Source organism: Alternaria conjuncta (assembly GCF_024043145.1).
Source record: "Alternaria conjuncta strain BMP 0040 chromosome Unknown scaffold_10, whole genome shotgun sequence".
Lineage (NCBI taxonomy): Eukaryota > Fungi > Ascomycota > Dothideomycetes > Pleosporales > Pleosporaceae > Alternaria > Alternaria conjuncta.
In genome coordinates this window covers 254843-272552 of record NW_026250099.1, presented here as the reverse complement: position 1 = coordinate 272552, position 17710 = coordinate 254843, and the positions used below count along the sequence as shown (strand labels likewise).

At 53.1% G+C, this 17710-nt stretch overlaps 5 protein-coding genes and 1 non-coding gene across 6 annotated transcripts; 5 read left to right on the top strand and 1 right to left on the bottom strand.

The window, feature by feature from the left end:
- Nucleotides 1–732: 732 nt before the first annotated feature.
- J4E85_007156 (uncharacterized protein) lies at nt 733–1623 on the top strand (the record flags this gene model as incomplete). The annotated part of the gene is made up of 3 exons (XM_051471389.1): nt 733–1096; nt 1175–1416; nt 1474–1623. 3 exons carry the CDS (start codon nt 733–735, stop codon nt 1621–1623), a joined length of 756 nt encoding a protein of 251 aa, XP_051324463.1.
- A 1474-nt stretch (nt 1624–3097) lies between these two features.
- On the top strand, nt 3098–3189 carry J4E85_007155. Its single transcript has one exon. It is a non-coding gene; the product is annotated as a tRNA-Glu (tRNA).
- Nucleotides 3190–3437: 248 nt separating this feature from the next.
- Nucleotides 3438–5298, top strand: J4E85_007154 (uncharacterized protein; the record flags this gene model as incomplete). Its single annotated transcript, XM_051471388.1, has 3 exons — nt 3438–3627; nt 3676–4625; nt 4672–5298. 3 exons carry the CDS (start codon nt 3438–3440, stop codon nt 5296–5298), a joined length of 1767 nt encoding a protein of 588 aa, XP_051324462.1.
- A 399-nt stretch (nt 5299–5697) lies between these two features.
- Nucleotides 5698–7320, top strand: J4E85_007153 (uncharacterized protein; the record flags this gene model as incomplete). Its single annotated transcript, XM_051471387.1, has 2 exons — nt 5698–5778; nt 5833–7320. 2 exons carry the CDS (start codon nt 5698–5700, stop codon nt 7318–7320), a joined length of 1569 nt encoding a protein of 522 aa, XP_051324461.1.
- A 554-nt stretch (nt 7321–7874) lies between these two features.
- On the bottom strand, nt 7875–9775 carry J4E85_007152 (uncharacterized protein; the record flags this gene model as incomplete). Its single annotated transcript, XM_051471386.1, has 3 exons — nt 7875–8821; nt 8878–9491; nt 9546–9775. 3 exons carry the CDS (start codon nt 9773–9775, stop codon nt 7875–7877), a joined length of 1791 nt encoding a protein of 596 aa, XP_051324460.1.
- A 2667-nt stretch (nt 9776–12442) lies between these two features.
- On the top strand, nt 12443–13662 carry J4E85_007151 (uncharacterized protein; the record flags this gene model as incomplete). The annotated part of the gene is made up of 4 exons (XM_051471385.1): nt 12443–12777; nt 12834–13117; nt 13165–13244; nt 13300–13662. 4 exons carry the CDS (start codon nt 12443–12445, stop codon nt 13660–13662), a joined length of 1062 nt encoding a protein of 353 aa, XP_051324459.1.
- Between the last annotated feature and the right edge of the window lie 4048 nt (nt 13663–17710).

The following is a 17710-nucleotide window of genomic DNA, read 5'->3' as shown; positions in this document are numbered from 1 at the left end:
TAGAGCACGATCCCTCACCCATTCCTCAGCAGCGCTAGCATGCTATTGCCATCCCCTCCTTCGATCACATCATCTGATAGGTCTCTCGAAAACCGATACTCCAAGTCACGCACAATGTTCACGCCACCGATGCATGCATGCTTCTCGACCTTCCTCTGCATATCATCCATTGGTCTTTCGGTCCGCATCCGTACCACTTCCGTTCTCAAAACCAGGTTATCCAAGTCCGGTCTCGATCCTTAAATCGTGGTTCGTCCCGCGCGTGCAGCATGCGAGCTATATTGGTGGACCCTGACCGCTGATGATTGGACCGGCTGATGTCGTGCATGCCTATGGCTTACACTGGCTTTCAGAACTTCCTCTTCGATGGAAAGATGGTATCCGGTGGGCATAGGATTATTCAGTGGCTTGCGGACTTCAGCGAGAGTTGAGGAAGCGCTGATGAGTATGGTTGGTTGCTGGCTCATGGAAAGATCTACGCGTGTCTGCGATGTCGGATTGTGGGTCATGCGCGAGAACGACTAGTAGAAGACAGGTAAACGGAAGAGCGGAGCATCCAAATGTGACAAGTTGTTGCGAAAAGGAGTGGTCGCTTGGAGGATGTGGAGGCGACATCGTAAGAGATGGAAGATCAGAGCACCTTGAAGGCTACATAAGGCACCCGCACCTGCTTCATATCCACCTCATCCATCAACAACATACCACAGCTCCGACTCACATCCATCGATCAGCATGTTATTCTCCACTGCCGCTCTTCTTCTTCTCTCTTCAACTGCGCTCGCCGCACCCGCTACCCTCCTACCCCGCGCCGCTCAGTGCGGCCAATACCAATCTCAGTCATCCGGCCCATACACGCTCTACACCAATGGCTGGGGCTTCTCTTCCGGAACCGGCTCTCAGTGCTCTCAGATTGACAGCTATAGCAGCACAGCTGGCCTAGCCTGGTCAACAACATGGTCATGGTCTGGCACGCCCAACCAAGTCAAGAGCTACACAAACGTCGAGACGGGCTTCACCAAGAAGCAGATTGGTAGCTATACGAGTATGCCGACGACGTGGAAGTGGAGTTACACTGGCACAGATTTGCGAGTCAATGGTGTGTTACTTCCGCCCTTTCTCGTGCACTCTCTTCGTCTCTGGGATATGTAGGCTAACCTTGATGTGCTACCCGCAGTGGCCTACGACACCTTCCTCGGCGCATCAGCCAGCGGAACCAACCTTTTTGAAGTCATGGTCTGGCTCGGCGTCTACGGCGGTGTATCACCCTTGTCCGCGAACGGATATCCCTTCACGCCCATCGCGACCGTCACTATTGGCGGCCAGATCTTCGATCTTGCATACGGTCTCAACGGCTCTGTCAAGGTATACAGTTTTGTTGCTCGTGGCGGGCGGGCGACGAACTTCAGCGCCGACTTGGTACGTTACATGAGTCTACTTTGTGGAGATGATAGGGAAGCTAATGTGTGGCTGTAGAACCTGTTCTTCCAATATCTGTTGGCAAACTATGGAAGCAATGGTTTCACGAGTAGTTTGTATCTGCAGGTCGTGCAGGCGGGCACGGAGGTGTTCACTGGGAGCAATGCGAAGTTGACTACGACGGCGTACTCTATCGCTATCAACTAAACAGTAAGGTATCGCATACCGCGTAGCACGTTACAAGTCTACTCGAAAGTACTGTCTCAGTCGTTGACCTTGAGCAGGGGTTATCGGGATGTACTAGGCAAAGGAAGAAACGGGCAACGCGGATGTTATCACTCTCTGGGCCCTATCCCATCCAATCTGTTTATCGCTATCTATGTTTTCGACACTATAGTTTGCGGAACGACCGCATCACAAAACGAGTCTAGCCATTGAACTGATGTGAGTTATGCAAATGCATTCGAATAGCTGGTGTTTGTAACTGTATACATGTGATCTGTGACGAGATTCATGATGAAAACGAAGCGTTCAAATCTTCGATCGACGTCAGCAAAGGTTCCCAAAACTTTAGGAACTCTTGGAAGCTTTCATATGATACCAAGCTCTTCGCGAACGACCAAGATTCCATGTACGTAGCGCAATCTAGATTGGCGTGATCATCGGTGCTCTTGTCGCTCATCTTGACATCATCGCTGTCTTCGTCCACAGAAAGAGAACGGACGAAGAGAGCATACGAGGTCGAGGCGCTCAAGAAAAGGCCGAGCTGTTCCAAGCATTCCAGAAGGAAGAGGCGAGGCGAAGCGGCATGCTAGAATCCCATATCGTCTCACCATCAGGCTATACAACCTCTATGGGGCATCTGCATCTACATTACCCCACCTTCACCACAAAGGCTCCCCACGACGGTCAAACGCTGGATTTCATGTTGCGGCACGATACATCGCGGGAACACAGGTATGCACCACACGGGTGGCTCGAATTGATGTCGGAGTTTGCCGTTTGCAGTATACATACTATCAAACATTAGCAAATGCATAGTTTCTAAGGCAATGTATACTTCTATCGTTGAAAATTTTCTCACACAATGCGACAGGAGTTACTCCGACCCCTAGTGTGGGCAGATTATCGACCTATGGTACCTGAGAACGCGTGCTATTCTTCGTTGAAGTGGGGTGGCACCAGGTGCCACCATAATCCGTTGCAGACTGTTGGATGCGTTGCGGTGCGCGACCCCGCAACGAATAATTGCGACATCTGATGGTGATGCTGGGTTCTAATCGCGGGAGGAACGCTGAAGTTTGCTAAGCCCTCCGACGAAACCTGCAGGCACCGAGCCTCCGGCGAACGCCACTTCAACCGACAATCGTTGGAGCCAGCCGAAAGAAGGCTGCGCAACATGTTGCTCGTATTGTATGCCATATACGGAACTCCACCTAAAGGACTGTCTGATCTAACTGTCTCTTGTGGCATGATGAATGGTTGTATGCCAGCCGGCGACGGTGTTTGTGGACCTACGTCTAAGACACTGGGACATTAGCTCGCTAGTGCACCTAGCGCATGCCAAGGTGAACCTGTCTGTGAGTGGGCACATAGCCCCATTGGAGATGGAGGCTCAAAACTGCTCTGTGGGCTCACAATTACATGATAAAATATCATGTTTACCAACACTCCATCAAAGTCCGGTATGGTGTATCGGCTAGCATCCGTCGCTTTCATGAGTCAATTGTGTCAGCTTCCGACGAGAGCCGGGTTCGATTCCCGGTACCGGAAGAAAACGATCTTTTTGCGATTCTTTTTGTCCTGCTCTTTTTGCCCATCGCTTAGACTTACGCTGTTCCACTGTAGTAGTCTGCACTCTTTTTTTGGTAACATGTTGAGATGTGTTGTGAAGCTTGAGACGGACGCTGAGGCCGTGTAATGATGCTATCGCCTGCCACGTGAAAGCGCGCTTCGACGCGGGCGCGTCCGACCTTGCAGCGACTCCCCCACACTAGCACCTCAGCACAACTATCGCGTCCATGGCGAAACTCGCAACGCCAGCTTCTGGCTCCAAGACGCTGAACCCTTCCGCACATACCAATGGACATGCGCGATCCGCTGCACTCGAAGCTGTAAGCGCACGACCACGGCACAAGCAGCGCCGACCTACCAAGCAAGCGTCTTACGAGCTCACCAACCATGCCAAAGCCTACCTCGAGGGCGGTCAATGTATGCGACACCACTAGCAACGCGTGACCAAGCTTACACTGACTCCAGACGCCAGCGGCTATGACTTCCTCTATAGCCTCCTCGCCGCGGGCACAAGCATATCGAGACCCGCGCAGCCATACATAGGCTTCCTCGCACCGCCGGCATACATCGCCTTCGCCTCTTCCATGGTCGCCGACCCCAGATTCACCACCAAAGCGCAATCGCGGGACGCCGCTAAAGGCTCCAATACCGCGCTGCGATATCTACAATGCGTGCACACGACGATAGACGACCCCGCATACCCAACGATAAGGAAAGCCTTCATGTTTCCAAGAGAACGCAACAGGAGAAGCGCGCCTAGCTACAGGGCTAGTGCAAGTCTGTCACCCCAGCTGAGCAGCGACATCAAGCGAATAGCGGGCGAGGCTGCCAACGAGAAGAGTCTGTGGTATCGCGCAGACGACTTCTGGCATGCGGTGGGGTGGGCATTCAACTGCGCGATAAAGCATAAGAAACGGTGGAACCGATGGAAACCGTGGCTGAGGGTCATGCTCGACTTCCTCGAAGCCGATTGGGATGTCTGCGTCAAGCAAAGCAACCAAGAGGGAGCGAGCGACGAGACAACCCTCCAGCAGAGTCTCCTCTGGCACTACATAACCGGCGACGAGACAGCAATGAATCGCGCAAAGAGGCGCCGGATCATCAGAGCTGTACTCGCAACGGCGACACCCGACTCGCTCAAAGACTACCCGGAAGTCTGGGAGAGGGAGACAGCAGAGCCGAGACGTAAACGAAATGAAGACCAGCCAGTGGGTGAGGTTGACTTCGAGACTGGGGAGTTGGCGGATTATGGTAGCGACGAAGATATGCAGGACGCATCGGACGACGGCGGGGATGAGAGTGGCGACGACACGTCTTCGCAAACGAGCGATACAGGGATCAGGAACGTACACGACGCCATAGAGCGCCTTGGCGGACAGGACGCGATCAAGCTGCGGCAGCGTCTCATAGCACTCGTAGGTACCTTTTTGGTCGGAGTCGACGACAACTAACAACAAACAGCTCGCCCAAGTGGCCGTAGAGCTACCGGAACTCTTCACCCGGATATACGACCTCTGCGACAACATCTTGGAAGAGTTCAGTCAGGTCCCGACCATGACCTTTCAGGTGCTTTTGTCTACGATGAAGCTACCCGACGACATTCGAGTCGCCTTCACCGCGAACCTTCTACATGGTATGATAGCTAGCAAGCCACCGAGCTTCTTTCTCCGAGACCCTCTTCAACAGGATTTCGAAAAGACTCTTCTTCCACTAAAAGGAACAACGCAAAGCTTTGCAGCAAACACCAAGATCTCACTCATACTGGAACAGTTGTTCATGCACATGATGAAGAACAATGCTCTTGCCCCTAATCCAGCTCTTCGCAAGGCTATGGAGGCTGGTATCCAAGCGCGACGTAGTGTATATGGTACGGGTAAAGGCAAGAGAGGCAACGCTGAGGAAGAAGAGCAAGCGAAGAAGCTGCTACAGGAAAGCTCGGACAGGCTGTTGGGATTGCTTGAGGTATTGGAGATGGCTCATGGTAAAACTCCGCAGTCGACAAGAGTGAAGGAATCCGCACTGCTCTCTTTTGGCTCGGGTTCGTCGCTTTCTCCTGCGCCTGATAGCGAGACCGAGCCTGAAGACTGAAGAGGAAATTAATGGTATTTCCCCAGGAATCTCGAGGCCGCTTGCTATTAACCAAGAAGCAGCAAACTGGACGACACTGAGGTTTGGGCACTCAGTCCCGCCTCGTTTGCGCTACCACGTTTTCGATACCCAAACAACCACACAATGAAATACTGGCGTATTCGTTTTCAACCGCGCCGCAACAACATTTAATTACGAGCTTTCATCTCCCTCGGTACCCCGTGCACGGTCGCACTGGCCCCATGTCTGTCTTTATTTCGTCGGATATGCAAAACTAACAATTTACTGACACCCATTGGTACACTCGTTTGCGGAGCACGGCCCCCACCTGCTTTACTTTCGGTACCAGCTTCTCGACAAGTACACCAATACCCGTACAATCCACCGAGCAAAGCCGCAATGGCTCCTAAACCTCCGCCTAAGTCCAGACCCACGCAGATCGCTGCGATGAAGGAACGAAGAACATTGCGCACTCTGATCGTACGCTAGCTTGAGGATCATGCGTAAAAGTGGCTATGCTGACAGCGAGTCTAGACCGACACTATTACCGAGATTGAGACGTACATCAAGGACCAGCAACAAAAGAGTCTGAGGTTCAGGTTGAACTCGATAGGACTGCGAGTCGAGCGCTCAACAGCTTCCACGTCATCATCGACTCCCATACGACTCATCCAACCTGGGGCAGAGGATATACTCCTCGGTGTACGGAGACAGTCTTTGAAGTCTACACTGCTCGCGGAGCAAACACCACACCCGCAGATCAATCAAGAAGACGAGTGGCTCACGTTGCAAGAATGGTTGACTCGATGCTATGGAATTGCCTCTCATCTGGAAGATGAACCTGACGATTCAAAGAAAGAGTCTCTAAAGCACGCAGTGGCAGCGTGCATCCGTCATCGGCACCGCACCGACTTCGAATTCTGGAAAAAGACGGCCAATGTTAACGTATGTTTGAACCTATTAGAGCAGGACATATCCTCATATAGCAAGCATGACCTTACAGACCACCCTCTGGGGGGCCCTTCCAGGAAAAAAGCCGACCGCCACGAGTCAGAGTCCGCAGAGCCTCCAAGACTTACTCATGAAATCGCTCTGGAGATTGATGTACACCCCCGTTGGATACCGTTTCTCACTTGGATGGCCGAAGATCTTGAGTCACTCAACCCCGCTCCTCTTACAATGGCCGACTGGTGGAAGTCCAACGGCCAAGCTTTCCAGTTCCTCGACCTTCCCGAAGAACTCCGATCCCTCGTATACGATCAAGCCATCGGCCCCTACATATGTTTATCGCTGAGCAAGGGCGACTCCGACGGAAACCAGCAAGTCAGATTGTCGCGCCCCAAGCGCCGCTGCATAGACACACATCGCTTTGGGAAAGTGACTGTTGACGAAAGCGAATACCAAGTTCATCCCAACACACTTGCTCTCACCTGTCAGCAAATCTGCCACGAAGTCAAAAAGGCCACATGGGAGCGCACGACCGCATTGCTGAACGGGTATCATCATCCTTCTATATGTCCCACTTATCCTCACGTTTTCATCCCCTACCATGCTATGCGTCGTATCGAGCTCAACCTCTCCACGTCAGATTACTTCCGCTTCCTTGGCCTAAAGTGCGAACGCCATCAGGGTTTCGTCGAATTGGACAACGAGATGACCCCCGCAATCGCCCAACTGCGCGAGATACCGACGCTCTTCCATCTGCATCTCCACTTCACCACCCGTCCGCCTATACGGATTGGTCCTGGTAATACGTGGAGGTCATTGGACCCTTGGCTTAATATCGCAGGAAACAGGGGTACCAAAGTAGTCTCGTGTCAGAAAGTCTTCGTTCACTGGTTCTTCACACTCGCGTGGGCGGACATCAGACATATACCCCGAGTCACGTTCTCTGGTCATGTCAAGAGACGGATACGAATGATGTGGGAGTTCAACTTTGCTCTTAGTACTCTAGACAAACGGAGTGATTCCAAGGCTGGATCAATCGCACGGATACAGGCTACGCCGTGGCAAAGACTGTAGGTAACCCACCCTGAAAAATGGTGTTGACGTTGCTAACGACTCACGTAGGCCCCCGGTATGCAAGTGCGAAATACCTTGCGATTGGTGGAACGTCCGGGGCCCGTATCTTGAGGGCCAGGATCCGAATTTTCAGCCTGGTGCTAAGGATGTTTATGATTACGACTTCGATCCTGAGGAATTCGATCGATTCGATTGCATGGACTGGGATCATCCGCGACCGTCATATTGGCGTTGTCAATAGGTATCGGAGGGAGGTGCGGCTTCAGCGTATGTACACACTCAGGTTATGCATCTTGCGCAACGCTCATTTGTTAGCATGCTTTGGAGGGACACAAGCAGAGCTCAATGGGATGATTAGCGCTCATTCATTCCAATACACCACATGTGGAGCAGCGAAGAAGATCAGGATGCGTGAGAAGCATGAAGATATAAACGATAGTATTATATTACATCACCATGGCGATGTGGGTATATAGAGTAATGAGCCTGCCAATGAGAACACGCTCCTTGCAGCCGACTGCGCTGAGCACATCATACAGCGAACAATGTACCGCTCAGAAGACGTTACCCTTGGTCTGCTTGCCGTTCTCCTCCTCAAGCTTCTTGACGTTGATGTTCTTCCAAATGTAGATGCTAGCCAAGCACAGCGGTACAAAGCACGCACCAGTGATGACCATCTTGCGTTGCACATCGGCATAAGCACCAACAACGGCATCGCGCTCTGGCGTACCATCGAGGAACGATTGCTGCAAGGTGATGTTTCCGAAAATCGCCCTGTACTCGGGCTTGCTTTCCTCGGGCAGACGCATGAGTAGCTGTCCAGGGAGGATGTTGTTCCACATTCCACCGGCGATGGCATATCCGATGGATGAACCGAAGCTGCCAAAGAGACCCCAAACGGCGTTGACGACGGCGATTTCTTGGTGAGTGACGGGAACCATGACGGCGAGCTGGGCGCAGGTTGCGAAGAAAGCCGTACCGAGACCGACGAGTACTTGAGTGAAGGCGAGAACACCGGGGTTGGTGGAAGGGTTTCGGAAGGGGATCAGGAGAGCAGTACCGAGGAGAACGATGGGTACACCAGTGTAGGCCGTCCACTTGAAGTTACCGGATTTGTGGATCCACCATGCGATGAGCGGACTGAATGTCGACGAGGTAAGCGAGAAAGCGTTGAGGATATATCCAGCGTGGGGAATGCTTTGCCTGTGTACGACGAGCAAGTAGGAGTAGAAGTATCCGTTCCAGCAGAAGACGGACAGGAACATGACGCAGTAGAGCAGGCAGGATCCAATGATGGTACCGTTCTTGAGGTACTTCCAGGGCAAGAACTGGACGGGCGCAAACTTGGCTTCCCAGATGTAGAAGACGGGGAAGAGGCAGAGTCCGAGGACGATGCAGGCGATGATATACGGGGTGTTCCAGCCTTGGGGCGCGTAGGCGACGAGACTGAAAGGCAGAACAAAGAGACTCCACGCGCACATGATGAGGACGATGCCAAGGACTGGATCGCGCGTTAGTAGCTATACGGGTAAATCTTGAGATGAGTGTGTAGCTTACTGTCGAATTGTACGGCGTAGTACCACAGCGATTGGAGGAAGTTACGATCCGACTTTACGTTCTTGACGAGACCAGCCTTCCTGGCCTTGCGGTACATGAACATCATGAGCACCAACGCGGGAGCGCAGCAACCGACGAAGATGATGATGAATGCACCGAAAGCCCATCGCCAGCTGTTCTGGTAGTAGAACATGTCGGCGATCACGGGTGCGGCGAAAGTGCTTGCGATACGAGGAGTTCCGTTGAGGGTAAAGATGATCATGCGGTTCGTCAGGCTGGTGCAATCCGCGGCCATGATGTCGGCAACGAATAAAACACCAATGTGACCAGCCCAGTAGAGGACATGACCGGCGATGTACGTCTGGACGTTGGTGCAGGCGGCTTTCATAGCCATACCGGCGACGACGACGAGCAGCATGAAGAAGAAACCCTCCACGCGACCAAATATATCGATGACCTTGGCAATGACGAGAGGAAGACAGCCACCGAGCGCAGTTGCCATTACGCTTCCGACGTTCAGGAGACCGTGTGTACCGAATGCCGAAGTGATAAAGGGGTTGAGCGCGGCGTCAATGCCATTCTGCAGGAAAGCGACGAATTCGATAAGGTAAATGCTACATGAGCAGGTCAGTCTTTGAATCTCGCGGTTTGAATGATATTAGACATACAAGACCAGCATCGTAATCAAGGTCTTCGTGCTCCAAATCTCAGTGATAGCGCGCACCCGCTGAACACCGTTCTGGAAGGTTTCCGATTCGACAGACTTGGTCTCTCCATCGCTGCCAGTCTCGTGGGCATTGAAAGCCTGGTCGCCATTCTTCTCCATGTCGATATCTCTTGAGGGACGACCAAAGCCCTCTACAGGTCGCACGGCGTCAGTCGCAGCCAGGTTCGACATGGCAAAACAAGGATGCCGGAAAAGTGCCGGGCAAGGCAGGGTATGAAATTGGGATGCAGGTGAGCGACGATCGTAAGACAGGCAGCGCTGCCATACTTAAGTATACCCTCGGCCCACTCTCCGAAGACCGGACAGGGAATGTCAGCGCAGTTACAGCGTCTGAAAAATTTGCCATGTGTATCCCACCCGGTGGCTTGGGATCATCTCCCACCGTCCAGGTATCTCGTATGCCCAGAGAGCATTAGGCGCGGCTAGATGATCAGATAAGTGCTAGATGATCAGATAAGATCCAATCTCGCTGTGAGCTGATTGCTGGCTCCTCTTGGCTGTGCCGCAACTCTGCATTGCCAAGGTCTTGGCCCGGAGTGTCAGTGGCGGATGGAGCTCCCGGCTCATCGAAACGAGCAGTGTGCGCCGAAGCTTCAATTCCGTGCGGGACCAACCTGAGGGTCTCGCCTTGTGGATGGAACCGTACGAGGAAGAGCATCCTCGTTGAGCAAGCGCGTCGTGGTTGCATGATCCAGTTTCGCGCCGTTCCTGGCGTCTTCTAGCTGGTGGCACTAGCAGTCAGCGTGGGAACTCCATTGTGAAGAGGCCCGACTGTTCACGAGCATGAGAAGAAACTTCTTCGCGCCCAAATCTTTGTTTGTGGCTGTTTTAATGGAGACATGTGGCTTTGGTAGTGCTGTTGCTGGATCATGAGGTGGATGTTGTTGGGAAAGAGCTCATCCCCAATTGCACGCGAACTGCCCCTCATGACAGCTGGGTAGCGGCGCTAGCCGGTCTTGCTGGTCACGATGACATCTAATCTTATCAGATCATCGCATCTAGCTCGGCTGAAGCGGCCATTCGACAGGAACTGACCACCTTCCGCGTTAGACAGTGGGGCATGGAATGAAGAGTCGGGTCCTGCAGGGTCGTGAGGGGCCGTTGTGGTATTGGAGACGCAGCCACTATCACCAAGGCCCCACTGTCTCCTGGTCGCCACGATGTTCTTTCGCTTCCCTCTCCTAATCTTTCGTGGCGTCCGAGAATGCGCTGAAATTGGTACAGTCTGGAAGAAGTGTTTTCCTTCAAAACTGTGGGTATTCGTATGAGGGGTTTTCAGGTACACGGCAGGGGCGACGAGTGTTGAAGCCGCGTCATGACTTTGGTCGACCCGTACGGACATGACTCCGCTGCGCAGCATATGTACAGCCATTGGGATATAGGTCGCACGATATACTGCTTTACTTAGAACTCGTCGGCGGGAACAACCCCATACAGGCTATGTATAGCACGCAAGTTGTCAGAGGTCAAAGCCATGCATGCCTGACACCGATTCTGCGAGCTCAGCACACGCAATCGCTTCATTATGCGAATGTAGGAGCTGCTGTCAGGAAGTAGCAGACACAACATTTGCAGCTGCTGAGGTCAAGATCAACATTCTCTCAGATATTTGGAACGCCGTTGTACGTTCGAATTTCCTGACACCTGCACTCCCGATGTACGTAGGTACCTAGGAATGCTCTTTTCACATGATAATATCGGAAGGAAACGGGTCCAGTTGTATTGAAGGGTTGATGCTAGTGGAATCCATCCCAAGGCAGTACGGTACAGTCTCCAAAAGCAGGTGCTTCAAGCTTGCAATAGGTAATGTAGTAATCTAATTTGTGTTGGATGTTTCGTGGATGATGGCGTGTTACGGAGTGACCTCGGAACGCGGGATCGGAACTGGCAGAGACGAGGGGGTCCGCTCACGTGTCGCTTCCAAGGCTGCCCACCTGCCCAGGTGGCTAGCTTGAACTTTGAGGGCAACACAGACGCGCCAGCTCTTTCTTTCACTCTTCCACGGCATCTAATGCTTTACCAACAGTTCTCGGGGAACGCGATTAGATCATGTCTCGAGGTATCTCGTGTCACAACCTCGAATACTCGCGCGAGAACAGCGAAATACCATCCACGCTCGGTACAACAATCTGTTCCGCAATCCGTCCCAGCACGGGTGAGCTTCGACTTGCCAAACTGATTGAATCGCAAGCTGCAGCCGAAGAACCTATACTCATCAATGTGCACCTTCATCGTACGGTTTGTCGATCCAGATTAGGGGCAACGATCACGTCGCCTCATCTTTAGTAACGTTGTTGTCGCACACTGGATCTCAAATCTGCTTCACCTGCAGTACAGACACGCTACCGATGGTGGTGAACACATTCCGAGGTCGGCTACCAACTACCTCAGCTTCATCTATTTCGTGTTTTTGACAGTGCGCCGCATTCCGTTATGGTCGAAATGTGGTCGGTATGAAGCAGAAAGAGTTGGATTACTACGATATGGGCAGCCTTTGTGTTACATTCGGGAAATCGTAGTAGTTCCAAAAACTGGCCCCTGTTTGTCCATTCTCTACCTCCAGAGCACAGAAAGTACAAAGGAGAGAACTTGATACAGTCACGCTTCACGTTGCCGTTCTAAGGAATGTGTTCGCATTCCTCGTGTGTAGATACGTCATCGTACAATTATGCTCTTCATCCGACGACTACTAGCTCGCAGTCGAGTGTTTGCTCACCTGCACGTACCACAATTGCGCGTGGTGGAGTTTTCTTGGCCTCCAGGCTGCGACTTGCTCTTCTCCCGACCGCGTTATCAGTGCTTCCACCTCTGCCCACAACGAGTTGGCTATCCGCGAAAATGTTTCTGTTCTACCTTCTAGAATTCGCCGCCCTTGCGGTCGCAGTCGCTATCAACGAACCAGTCCCCAACTATGGTCCCTTCTGCGGCACTCCCTCGCCCGTGTTCGAAAATGGTACTAAAGTAACTGATTGGGCGGAGTACTTCGAGGAACTTGAGACGATGTCTGGTCAGAACGGTCAAGGTGCTACCGACGCCTGGGGCTCGAGCCCTGGACCGATTCGTTGGCCACGCGACTCAACCAACAACGTCGTTATCCCATACTGCTTCACACAGGAGTGGGATCGCCACAATATCCGTCACATCACTGAGAGTGGTATGGCGAAGTGGGTTGAGTAAGCAAAGACACATCTATAACGAGATGTGATGAGTGTCTAACTGAACGCTCTAGGTATCTTGGCGGCGCTGCGGGTGAAAAGTCCGGCCACGCTATCAGCTTCAAAGAGCGCTTGACTAGCGACGGAAAGCCAATGTACTGTGCACCCGTCAAGAAATACCGAGATGGCTGGAACGCAGGTATACCTCATGACACTGTCGCCATCGAATTCACCGATGGTGCTGGCTGGGGCGCCGCTGTTGGCCTGACGCAAAACGGAAAGCCCTGGCAGAATCTGGTTCGCCTCGCCGATGGCTTTACGCTCGGTGGAGTTCTACACGAGCTTGGTCACGTACTGGGTAAGACATCGCCAGCGACCGCGGACGTCGATACTAACAACCACAAGGCATGGCGCATGAACACAACCGCAACGACCGCGAAAAGTACATCAAAGTACAATACAAGCAGCTTGCCGACTGGGAAGACGTAAGTGACAACCACTATCAATGACACATACCGCATATTAACATCACCAACCCAGTGCTGGCACCGCGCCCGTCAGGCGGAAGGCGACCGCATCACCGAAGACGGCCTCTGCCTATCCATGTACCGCGCTCTGAAGTACCAATGCACCTGTGTCGCCTTCATCAAGAACTTTGTCGAGCCCGGCTGGCCCATCCAGGCCGCCTCCGGCTACGACCTCGCGAGCGTCATGCACTACCCTAGTCGCAACGGCTATGCAAAGCCAGATTGCAACGACAATGGTGTAGACTGTCCCATCCAGGCCTACCTCGACTGGAACGACCATGGCGAGGGGCTTGGGCTGTTGGAACGCGCTACGAAGCCGAGCGAGATGGATATCATATGGGTTAAGCAGAATTATCCTTGGAATGTGGATGCTTGAGTTCTGGGTGTAGAATCAATCACCCTCGACGCGTTTAGAGGTTGATAGAACCGTGCATAATGGTTAGAACGGCTGTCGCACCAAGGCCTCTCTACAAGAATTAGATTGATGTGCTTGACGGCCATAATACATTACCGATCGCGAAAGCGCCCGTTGCCCAGGAGTGTGGTATAGTCATTTTGCACTGTTTGACCAAAGCATGCAACGACCGTTTTTTCGTCCGTGAATGCGGCGTGCACATTACCGGACTGTCGCTCGCCAGAGTGCGACAGTCAGCTTGCAGAGCCGCATCGAGGCTGTGCACCCACCAACCCTCAACAAGACGACCGCAGCCTGCAGCAACCGTTCACTCGGATCTCTCTCGTGTCGCAAAGATATCAGTGGCTTGCGCAGCCACATGAAAAAGTTTTTCACTGCGTTTGTGTTTCAAAATCTGTCCGGTGCTCTGTCGCGCTGACCGGTGGGCATGCAGCAACCTTTTTTGAAGACAAGGATTGTTGCATATATGGAGTGCAGAAGGCATGCGTTCGGGCTGATAGACATCCAGCGAATGAGAAGGAGGAACGTGCGAACGATGCAGCGGTCGAGTGGATTTGTCGGTGTTCCTGGAGTTGTCTTGGGTGAACGGTCAGCAGGGACTGTGGGATGCATAGTATTACACATCAAAGCCTGCGACGGATAGGCTTTGACCATCGTACATGCGCTGAATAAACACGGAGCGAATGAAAGCGAGAAACGTGCAAGAAATGGAGGGTGCTGCATACCTTGGTTTTGTCTTGGACCAGAGCTTCCTCGCACCTGCTGCCGCCTGGACCATGGCCGCATCGCGATTCGGACACCGGACATGTGACGACCCTGGGTTGATATTGCCGTATATGCGACAACTTTGCGATGATACAACAGACCCTCCTACGTCACTGGCGCTTGAAGCGCTTTGTTATACTTGCCCTGGGTCAGTGATGAAGGAGCCGACTCGGCCGAGGCGTTGTTCGCGAAAAGGCTGACCGCAGTGCATTCGGTAGCTCAAATATGGTACAGCGATCTGCAGCTTTGTACCACGTCGATAACGCAGGACGTAGGACGCAGGTGGATGGTCGCACTTTCTCAATTTGTAATGCAGGGAAAGTGGAAGACTTGGTCAGATCTTGCTGAGAAATTCTCCCACAAGCCGTGCGACTATACACGCAGCCGATCGACGGTCACATGTCTCAGTTCATACCAATGGAGGTGGTTACCGTTCCAACTCGCTTGATCAGCGATTGGAAGGATTGGGCATACTCCCGTGCGCATTGCCCAAGCGTCGACATGAATGACAAACCCTCGTCATACCATCGCATATTACTGGCACGCTGAAGGTCGGAAAAGTTTCGGTCGAGTAGCATTACCAATGTTGAAGGCATTTGCATGCCGTAACACGACGCGTACCCAGCCGTTGGCTTTTGGGGGCCGCATGCGAATGCGACAGCGTGAAGTCACGTCGTGCGCACCTGGCCCGTGTTATCGAATAGGCTTTTTGACATCCCAAGAGTTCCCCCGGTTAGGCCTGGGCCCACTGCTACTCCAGGAACGCTGTGGCACATCTTACACCGATCAGCAAACTCTGTTCCTCTTATGGTCTGGCTTGTGGCTAGTGCGGTGAGCCTTACAGCCTGCGCTACTCGCGCCCAGCATCTACGTATACCTCGTTCGATGAGACAGAATGGCATTTCATCCGCCGATCGGGACGACTGCCTTCTGTCTTGGAAATCGTGCGCGCAGATTGCATACGATGACCAAGAAAGACCCAGAAGCTGCAGAATGATGAGGTTACACGGTCAAAGTACGAGAAAAAAGAAAGTATGAGCATGGATTGCTTGAGCAAGTGGCCCCTGCTGTCAGTCAGCCATCCCTGGGCGTTGCTTGTCCCTACTGAGGTGTGTATGTACTGTCAAATTCACTCACCACGCTTGGCGCGCTTGCGTGTACCCAACTCCTGGCTTGAAGTCGCGCAAAGCGAGATAGTAAGACGCCGTGATAGCAATGGGGGCGGATGAAGCAGACTTCGTTGGCCGGCCCTGACTAGTGACGCTGTCAGACGCACGCTGAGAGCCTCGAGTCGCTGGCCCAGCGGCAAGCGCGGGGCTGGAGCTCTCCCCCAGGGCCCACGCGTTCTTTGCTCGATGACCCGTTAACGTACGTGCTATGCACATCAAAGGAGTTCCAAGGTTGCGACGCGCAGCAGCCGACAATGTCAAGATTCAGCCCCCCGATCTCGTGCGTTTCTCCTGCAGCGCCCGGCCGGTGAAGTTTTGAAACGGGCTGCCAGACGGTCGCAACACGCGGCTCGGCAACATCACCACGCCCGACCCTCGCCCACACCTATCAGGAGTCGCAACCCTCTCGCTTCTGCCGAACTGCCCACTCCCCGTGCAGGGCTCACAGCCGTCGCAGCTGAGATGAGTTCCCCTTTGTAGCAATTATGACGCTTTTGCCGGTGGTTAGCTTGGCGAACCTACCCCAGGACGACGTCTTGGCTCTTGTTAGCTGCTCGATCGGGAAAGGGCATATGCCTTGGTCGTGAGGCTTCAACGTGGTCGTGAAGACGGCCGCTGTGGCAGTCATAAGTGTGCCATGGACGCGTATGCGCAATACACTCTTGCTCATTTCTGCGGATATACTGACTTGCTCACTTGCCAACTTCGTTCTCACCTTGCACATCAATACTATATAGTCGCCTTGTACATCGAATCCTCTCTCGACAGCTATTTCACCTTGGTACTCTATCCCAAGAAGAGACTACATAAACTCGAACACTCAACACATTCTCACACAGACATCGTTCATCCATCCACCTCACTACACTCGACTACCGCCCAACTTCCAAAAATTGACGCCCAACCACATCCAAACTCGATCCAAGATACCCGCCACCGTGGACCATGTCTCGCAACAGTAAGTCAGCTTACCGTCCCGTCCACATCTCCGACATCTTTCCTTCTCCGACACCAGCGAGCTGCGCCTCGGCTCAGCCCACCATACCCCATACGGCCTAGCGTACCGACACATCCGCACCTTCCCCTGATGCATTTCCCAACTTTCTCGATCTCTCAGCTGACCCACCTGTTCCCAGCCTATCCCTACGCCGTCAAGCTCCCGTTCCGGCGCTCACTCGCCTGCATCGGCATCCCGAGTCATCGCGACGCGTTTGCCGTTTACTTCCACTGGGTGCGACAGCGTTATTATCGCGCGCAAGATGTCATGGGCGATGAGCTGGCCTCGTCTGTGAGATCAGTGGTTGGTTCATGCGATGCATCGCGCATGGATGACTACGATCTTGCGGAGCCTCGGTCGAGGGTTCAGAGCGATACTGAGAGGTTCAGGGTCGACCTCCTGAATATCGGCGCGGGCTTTGAGGGCGAGGCCGTTGCGCTGGCATATCCTGGTGAAATTGACGTGAGGGGCTGAGGGGCACAGCTCTGGAGGCTTGGGAAGCAAAGTGAGGGGCACGACGGGCGCAATGGGCAGGCACATGGGCATAGCGAACCGGCGTTTTGGAAGCGCTTATACTGGCAGCGATGAGTCTTTGCATTTGGATCACGGGTCACGATTTTGGCCATTTGTATAACATTTTGACAAATCTTGGATGGATAGATAAAGGATGACATGTACAGCCTCTTTGTAGTGAGCGTATTGGGTTACAAGCATTTCTCAGATTGTACATTTGCATGATCATACCCAGCCATGCTGTTCCCCATCTAGTAGAACAGCTCCTGAAGTTGATCTGACCTAACGTACGCGATGGTCAGATCCTGTGGTATCATCATCTGTCGCCGCCCCGATCGACCTGGCTCGGGATTCCACCCAACCTGGCAACTCGGTGTTGTGCAGACTTGGGCCCTTGCTATGCATCGACTGGCGACGTGTGATTGCGTGCAGAGCTCTGGTCGGTCGGTGACGGGCTTTCGTTCCGGTGCCAACCCACATATCAAACACTTCAGCTTGATTATGCGGCCAACATGAACGACGGCAGTGTTGATGAGGGTGTTTTTTGACTTAGACACTATCGGCT